At 40.5% G+C, this 9,083-nt stretch overlaps 1 protein-coding gene across 6 annotated transcripts in view; it reads left to right on the forward strand.

The window, feature by feature from the left end:
• GALNT9 (polypeptide N-acetylgalactosaminyltransferase 9) overlaps positions 1-8,449 on the forward strand; it is a 233,761-nt gene extending 225,312 nt beyond the window's left edge. For all 6 annotated transcript variants that reach the window (XM_040577107.1, XM_040577108.1, XM_040577106.1 and 3 more), the window contains 2 exons: positions 4,696-4,863; positions 5,820-8,449. In XM_040577107.1, the coding sequence (XP_040433041.1) occupies positions 4,696-4,863; positions 5,820-5,966 (315 nt within the window). In that variant the 3' untranslated portion in view covers positions 5,967-8,449. The remainder of the gene's footprint in view (positions 1-4,695; positions 4,864-5,819) is intronic.
• Positions 8,450-9,083: the final 634 nt, after the last annotated feature.

Raw genomic sequence — 9,083 nt, forward strand, 5'->3', positions numbered from 1 at the left:
TCAGTCAAGTGTATAGAAAAAGCTGGGTTAGGCATAAGATTACTGTTCATTCTGTGATATGATGCTCTTTCCTTCTGCTTCTTACCCTTCCGTTTTCCTTGCATACTGCACACCTCTGAATGGTGTTGTCCTGCAATATGAGTGAAAAAGAAAACCATTCCAGTTACTGCTCCATGAACAAAATGCCCTTCTCTATGTGTATTCCTGAGATCAAGTTTTTACCACCATAAATCACATCTTTCCAACTGAAATCAGCTTTTAAATTACTTTACTCAGACTGGGATAACTCCTTTATGGATATCCTTGAATGTGCTTAGCCTGAGTTTACATCAGTTTAGCTTCTTGAATTTGATTCATGTTAAATTGGCGTAAGCCAAGTTAGGAATATCCAAACAAGGTTTTTCATCCGTCTAAGTTTATTTCAAAACTCACTTTACAGAGAAGTAGTGTCATTTTTATATGTGTTCATGGGATCTGAAATTTGAGCCAAATCCCTTTCGGGGAAAAAAGCATTTGCAAATGCTGCTGGGAGGGCAATGGGAAACACCATCCATAGCCAGGGAAATATTCAGGGAAAAAAAGGAGTATATTGGGAGTCTTGAAGCACCTTGTTTCTGCATGTGGCTTGGATATACAATCATCTGTAATAGCCATTGGGTCTATAGCTCTGTACAATACCCTTTTATTTTAAAAACAGCTTAAAGAAATTAAAAAAAAGAGCAACCCCCAAAGTTGGAATCTGTTGTTCTGGAAGCTTCTTATGCTGGTTATAGCACACAAGCAGGGTTTTGAACCATCTGAGAGCAATTATACAGCCTCGGTGGAAGTATTCACCGTCTCAGAGTCTGTCTTGAACGCTGTGATGTGGAGCTGATTATACGGTAGGTGAAAGAAGAGAACTTTACAAAATGGCATCTGTGGACGGAAGGGCCGGTGAGCGGCCTCCTTCTCCGCCCTCCTCTCCTCCCTCTCACACCCAGAGAAAGCAGAGGCACGGCAGCCCTGGGAGTGAGAACTCCCCCGGCGCCGAGATCAAGCAGAAAGAAGGGAGATCTCCATGTTCGGCTTCCCGGAGCTCGCAGCTACACAAACAGATGGAATAAAAGGACATGAAAGGCCTCGCTGAAGCTGTTGCCTGAGGGCAGGTATTTAACGCGTTAGTCAGTAGAGCTGCGGTTTTCCAGAGTTGCAGGCTGGAGAGCACGTCCGATCGCTTACAGCAGGGTGGATGAGAAGGAAATTTCTTCTACTTACAGGGAGCAGTGGATGACATTCCGTAACAAACCTGTGTGTTTGGTAGCTGTTTTCCTTGTGATCTGCTTGTCTTGTGCTGACAAGTGTTCTGGACGTTTAGGATAGTTCAGACTCCGATATAGCTCACTCTTTCAATTTGTGTCATCCTCCAGCTCACCTTAACCTGCAGGGCTGAAAGATTGTTCAAAGATTGCCTTTTGCTTGGAGAACAGGAGTGAGAGAGAGGGGTTAAGTTCAACGTGGAAAGCTGCTGCATCCATCTGTGCATTTCCTACAAAGTTACCTGTTGATTTGTACTTTTTTTTCACTTGACTGGAAATCAGCAGGGATGAATTCTTTGAAGTCAGATCTTTCAGTTAAAAGTTGACATTTACCTATCAGATTGATGCTCCTGGAGGATCACCTTCCGTAGGCATCACTTCTTACTGGTTTTTAAACATATATGCTGGCTTTGGTAAACAAGTTTTGACACCTCTTCCGTTCTGTTCAGATTTCAGAAAATTGAAAGAAAAAATATCCCACAGGGATAGAATCAGGATTAGAACTTGGAGTATTTAACACAGCACTTGGTTTCAGTGTCATCTTTGTGGATCCTTCAGTTCTTCTGAGGTAAAAGAAAAAGGAAGCTAAGATCCATCCTCACGTGAGGCATAAAAAAGCATTTCTGTTCTGTAGCTTGCAATGTGTGGAAATGTAGAGGAATGTGTGGAAATGTAAGGCTCTCAGCTCATCGAGATTTGCACTCAATGATTTTTTTTTTTTTTTAATGGGATTGGATATCCCTTAATAAAGGGGACTTTGCCATTTTGTCTTGGCTGACTAGCAATGGATCGGGCATGATGCATCATGCCCACATTTCTAATGCAAATACAGAGGTTGTTATTTCTTTTTCAATATGGTAGTGGCTCTTGAGATTGAATTTGAACACAGCAGGTGTAATTTTCACTATTTCATTGACTCTGTATCCCAGTTCCTGTTTTCTAGACTACAGTAATAAGCGACTTACTTTAATGCTTATTTTATTTGCACAGTTTATGTTGTCTCTATGAAGTGATGATATCAAGTCTTGGGAGGGTGGCATTATTAATCACATAATAGTATTTTGAACCTTAATTTCAGGTCTGATTTTGCAGAAACACACACTAAAACTTTACTACATAATGTGGTTTGAAATGAGATAATGGTTTGCATGGGGTTTTTTAGAATTTTATTTTATTTTAGGATGATGGTAAGTTTTTACGACTGTTGGAACTCTCAGAAGAAAGTACAGATTGAGGAAAACTAAGTCCATGATAGTCTGTTTGTTTTATCATTGTACAGATATCAGTTTCCTGCACAAAGCCATCTTTTATTCTGCTGAGCTGTCACACAACTGCCACTTTCTTAGAAGTGGAAGACACGCTAGTTTCTGCTTTGACAGGCTTCTTTATAACACTGCCTTTCCCAAGCGTGTGGCTACTGTGATGCGGAGCACATCCAGTTCTGGCTGCTGAGATTCTAAGGACAAAGAATGTTTTACACCACTTTAGTATCTGTATAGAAAATGTTGCTCGTTCTAAACCAGAGAAGGAAAACCGATCTGACAGAGCAGGTAGCCTGTTATAAATGGTGGTTCTGATTATCTAGATGAGGCAAAGCCAACGAGGTTGCTAGCAGGTATTTTTAGACCTGGAGATGTATAATAAAGATGGCAAGATGAACACATTTCCTAGCGAGTGTAATTTTCAGCCATGCCTGCAGTTCATTTGAACTCTGCTGAGTACTCAGTGGATATTAGAAGCGTGATATACACAGGCAGGTTTTACTTAAAAGCAAGTCCATTTGTCAGAGCCAGCAGTCCATTTGTATTTCGAATCACTTTGCTTGCTTGAGCTTCTTTTACATGTCCCCAGTATCCTTATGGAGAAAGGAGAAGAAAAAGGAAGTATTAGAGAGTATAGACAGTGCCTCAACTAATGACGTTGTGCATGCCAAGATTCCTCCTGTGGTTATCCCTCTGCTTTCTCTGATGCAGGCTCTGTCCTAACTCTGCATCTCCCAGGGCTGCTCTGAACACAAGCAGCAGGTGGGGAAAATGAACACGTACTCGGTATGTGTCAAAGGGCAGCTGGTCTGGGACTGAGTAGACAGTGCTCTTCTTACAACCAGAAAGACATGATTATTCACAGCATGGTTCTTGTGAGGTTAATAAGGATGGGTGTAGAAAGCTAGATTCTAATTCAAGGGTTTTTGATTGACTCTTAATGATATCTCATGCACTGGTCAGTGGTGTTTGTTAAATGGCAGGCATTTCTGACCTGTCTTCCCTTTCTCGTTAAGTAATTCCAGCCATGTAAGAGCAGTAAGACAAGATGGACAGTGAATTTCCTGGGTGATAATTGCATTTCTTCAGTGGCTCGGATCTTCACCCTGCAGCACCCTGCCTCACACCACACCAGCCATGTAGCTGACTCTGTTTTGCAGTCTTTTGGGTGCTGCACTTGACTACTTCTAGGGTAAGAAGAGCAAAACACCATGCTGGTGGAACGACTCTGGATTTAAACACAGAAGCAAGAAGTAGCTACCTCAGACTGATTGGAGGGGCATTCTAGGCATTCTACTGTAATATGCCTACACTAAACAGAGCCCTTCTGAATGCTTCTTAGGGGGACAGTTATCCATAGATAAGGAAAACGAGGAGAAATGTTGCATTTCTGGTGCTGTGAATGACTTGAGGCAGGTGAAATGATCACTTAAAATGGAAGAAAGGTAACAATTACACTCCCTTTGTAAAAAATTAACACCACCAATTGTGTTGTACATGTTAAACTAATAATGCCTGCTAAAACTTTTTTATTAAAAAATAAATAAATGCTCCAAAATAATAAATGGCTGTCACCTGAAGCATATATCCAGCCAGTAGCATATATCACCTCACTAAATTTCAGAACAGTTAAGGCTCACGCAAAACTGAAATATCAGAATGTGATTCTTTATTATGTAGGCCTGAAGGATATTTCAGCAAATTTATTTCCCTCATTATTTCTTTTTTTTCCCCTTGTATTTTTGGATACTGGATTTTTTCAGTAACATTTATTTACAAAACCTAATTAGGGCTGTTGCTATCAATAGCCTCTAACAGAGCTCTTAAGACCAACCCACACAGCAAATTGACATTGTGTCCTTGCTGCATCAATTCCTGCTGAGTGGGTACGATCTGCGTATTGATTACTTCTTTTTCTTGATTGCCCTTCTGCCCGAAATATTGGGTGGGGAGCACGAGTGTGAAAGCAGGGAATACTGCGTCTTACTACAGGTTTTTCCGAAAAGGTCCCATGGGTGCCAGGACAGCCGCCTGGCAGCAGGACAGCGGTGCTCGGGCAGGAGGTGGCAGCGGGCTCTGTGTCCCCGAGCCGGGGCATGGGGCCGGGATGAATGCCTCTCCTCCTTTCTCTTCCCCAGCTGGTCCGCTACAGCTCGGAAGGCGTCCTGCAGCTGGGGCCGCTGGGCTCCACGGCCTTTCTGCCTGACTCCAAATGCCTCGTTGACGACGGGAAGGGTAGGACGCCAACCCTGAAGAAGTGCGAAGACGTCCTGAGGCCAGCACAGAGGTTCTGGGATTTCACACAGGTACAGAAGAGCTCGGGGAGCCATGCAGAGAGGAGCTGGGGAGAAATAGTGGCTTGGAGGATGTTGAATGAAGAACAAGGAGGTTTTTAGAGGGATGTTCTAGGATTCCCCCTCACACACTTTTTCTAAGAATTCTCTGATTTGCTTCCTAGGAATCCCCACTTACGACTTCTAGAAATAGTCTGATATGCTTTCCAGGCATTCCTCCCACCGTGTGTTTTCCACAAATTTTCTTATATTACTTCTAGATAGTTTGGGGTGTGCTTTATAGGAATATCCCCTTATCCTTTTTATTAATCTTCCCCTTTACTCTTTCAGGGACACACACATACACCCTTTGCGATCTGTAAGAATTTCTTGTTATGCTGTTGAGGAATTTTCCGATGTGTTTTGTAGGACTCCCTCACCCCCCACGTCTTTATTTTTTCTAGGAAATTTCAGTTATGCTTTTTAGGAGTCCCCAGTATGCTCCCTTGGAATACTCTAGATTTCTCTAGTAATTTTGAAGAACATGCTTTTTTTCTTTTAGTTTTTGTCTAGGAGTTCTTAGTTCTAGAACTTTTCTAGGATTTTTCTAGCATCTTTCCAGGAATTTTGAGCTCTATAGCTTTCAATTAATTTGTAACACTTTCAAAGGAAATCCAGGATTTCCTATATTTCAGGGTCTGAAGGCATTCTCTTGTGCTTTTTAGAGATTTTCTAGTGATTTTTTGGAAATTTTCTAGGAATTCTTAAATCTAGAATTTTCAATGATTTTTTTTTTAGCACTTTGAATTATTTAGTTCTTCTTAGGCATTTCTATTGCTTTCAAGAGATTTTTATCATTTGCTATGTAAAGAATTTTCCAGGCATTTTATAGTGCTGTCTATGAATTTACAGATCTAGCACTTTTTTTCTTCTAGTCTGTTTTGTTGTGCTTTTATTCCTTCTTCTAACCCTTCTTTTCTTTCTTTCAGAATGGTCCAATCATCAGCAGAGACACTGGCCGTTGTCTAGAAGTGGAAATGTCAAAGGATGCAAATTTTGGGCTCAGATTAGTCGTGCAAAGGTGCTCGGGGCAAAAATGGATGATTAGAAACTGGATAAAACACGGCCGACATTGACTGCCGGGGCTGAGAAGCTGCCTCTCCTGCCGTTGCCCATTGCTCAGTGTGCCATATCTTACAAGGCATTTGTCTTAAAGCAAAACAGTTTGAACAGGACTTGGATCTAGGGAGTCCCCCATAGTTGGGCATTCAAAGGAAGGGGAAAAAAATAAGAAAAAATAAATAAAAGCAAATGCATACATGCCCTATTTGACTATTCCTTGCTCCGGTAGATGACCTGGGAAGCTTAAAAAGAGTTTTCTATTGATTTGGAAATCTTTGGAAGAACAGAAAACCACGGAAAAGTGTTTTCCTTAAGCTCTCCTAGGAGAATTATTAGCCAGATGTTTCTATGAGTTGAAAGGAGAGATCCCAATACTGTCTCAAAAAGACAGTTCTCCGATGGGTAGCTTTTTAGCTTTAAGTTATTGACTGGTGCACAACTCCTATGGTGAATAATCATGTGCCTTTTTTATTGTACTTCATATAAAAGGGAACTGGAAAAAATCTTACCTTTTCAGCATGTCTGGTTCATTGTACTAAAAAGACGACCTGTAAATAACACTGGAAAACATAATATAATATATGATACATTTCAAGGTTGATTGTTTAGGAGTTTCTATTTCTAGAAGGAGACTGTTCTGCATATGTTTACAGGTGGTTCTCAACCTTTGAGCTGTGAAAACAGCATTTTAGAGACCTCTTCGATAGACACAGGTAAATGTTGAATAAGTAAAATAACCACATGCTCCATTATATTGCCACATTTTACATTTCTTGGCTGTAAAGGCATCACAATATAGCACTTGCATATTTAACTCTTTGAGGCAGCAAATGTCCAAGTAGATTGATGGATTTCTAGAGGCCTTTGTTGGCCCAAGAGCCCCGAATATAAGTGCAAGGCTCCCGTCCTGCAGTGCTGTGCCTGCAGGTGCACTTTGTCTTGCTCCAGCAACTGTCTGGGAGCTGTGGGTGGAGGGTGCTGGATGCTCGTTACTTCTGAAAATAAGGCAACTTAGGTGCCAGCTGTGGAACTTAGCAACTTGAAGCTTCCATTTTGTAACCTATCCTGTGAAAATGTCAAATGTGAGCAAACACGCTTTGTGAGCACCATCTAGACAAATTTCCTGAACAAACCAATGAAGTATTTTCAGTATTTGAAAAATAAAACCCTAGCGCTATGAGAAGAAATTAGAGCAAGAGAGAACTAGGCAGCATATATAAGTAATGTTATTCTAAAATATAGATACTTTACTGTAGTCCACCTGGTGACAGCACCCTTGTGAACCCAAATTTAATAACGTTTCCAGTGGTTCATGCAGTGTCTGTGCACAGGTAGCAGGACAATGGCAAAGCCTTATCCAAAAGGCCGTCAAAGTTGATGACCAGTGTCAAGGTCAGCAATCTTTGGGTGGGGGTCCACGGCAAACAGCTTTCCATTGCAGAAAATTCGGTCATACTGAAGGAGAGACAGGGACAGTACCTTGTACTGTTTAATATTTTATAGTACTTTTTAAAAGGTTTGGCTTTGTTTTACTGAGCCAGAAAAAAATAGGTAATTGCAGACGCTACAGTACCATGAATCTTAGTGATCTGTTTCTTGAAGAGCTTTTGCCATTCCTATTTCAAGGCATGCTGAACAGAATAAAATGGAAACAAAGATAATTTTTGGGTTGTCCTTGGAATTGTGCCCATTTTCAGTGCCCAGGACAAGGCATTTTAATGTGGCCATGGTGGAACTGAGGGTTGGTCCTGGCACGCTTCGAGCCAGAGGTTGTGCACTGCAAAAATCTTGCAAGAACCAGGCTTTCGGTGTAAGAAGGAAAGCAGATTTTTGTGGTAATTAAATGGCTCTGAGATTTACAGAATAATGTACAAGAATTCAAATAACCCTTAAAGGTGAGGTTGGTTTTCTCTGTGATTGTCAGGTTTTTTTTAAGACTTACTGGAACAATTTCTTATATTTAAGAAATAGAGCTGTTGGGTTCTTTTTACTTTGGTCTTTATCTGTCTGAACCACTGCTTTGACCGTGGAATTAACATGGTAAATCTGCATGTGAGAGGGTCTTAAATATTCTCTCATAAAAGGACTAATAATAAAAAAAGCCTTGACTATTATCTGTTTTAACCAAAGTCTACGGGTCTCTTTTCATTATTTTATCCTTAGAATAATCTGAAGTCCTGCTTAATGTTGTTTGAAATTTTTAGTCATGTTTCCCACAGTGCAGCAGTCCAGATAATCTGAAAAGTATTTAATATAATGTAATATGCCTTGTAGAGGAAATTCTGATGAGAACAGGCTTTTCAGTGGATATTTTGTTTAAGAGTTTATAGAATTAAATACGAGCTCCTAGGACAGAACAGTAGAAGGCAAGAAGAGTATCAGGTCTTGTACACTGCTGTCATAAGCAAACATGTCAGATCATAGTTTTGTAAGCATGTCAAGATCCCTTTAAAAGGAGTTTGGGTCCTGTATGGGGGAAAAAAAAAAAAATCCAAACTTCTATCTCCTTTGAGAGCGATAAACTATCTTCTAAGCTGACTTTATTCTTGGCTTGATTAAAGTCATTTGTTCCTCACACAAAATTGTCCACTAGCTTTAGCAGTTTACTGGTTCCTGAGGCACCACCTCCAATGCAGAGCAGCTAAGAGAAGGAAGAGTTTAATAAATAAATAAATAAATATGTGATTGAGGCATTGAAGGACTTGGTGGATTCCACTAGAATTACATAAAGATCTGTGTTGTGCTCATCTATGAGGCATGAAAACTCTTCAGGACTGTTCCACATCCAAAAAAAAAGGTAAACTCTGGTTCCACGGAAATGTTTTAACACAAAAATATAAAGACTAAAGCAGTTCTTCATGCACTCTCTGGAAGTGTTGAACCATCTCTGTCAGTTTAATGAACAATTTGGAGCTTGGCATGTCTCAAAATCAGGCATTCGCAGTCCTTTGGAAATTGTTTACATCTCTTTTCATCAGCCTGGTCCTTTTTAAAAACTGTGTTACTGTGTTTTAGTAGATGGAAACCTCACTTGCTGTATGACAAGGGGCATAATCTATCTGACATAGGACGGCTGAAATTTTAAGTATTTAAGCCATAGCTAATAAGGTTTAATGAAATAGCACCAGCCC

Source organism: Cygnus olor, chromosome 17, assembly GCF_009769625.2.
Source record: "Cygnus olor isolate bCygOlo1 chromosome 17, bCygOlo1.pri.v2, whole genome shotgun sequence".
NCBI classification, from domain to species: Eukaryota; Metazoa; Chordata; class Aves; order Anseriformes; family Anatidae; genus Cygnus; species Cygnus olor.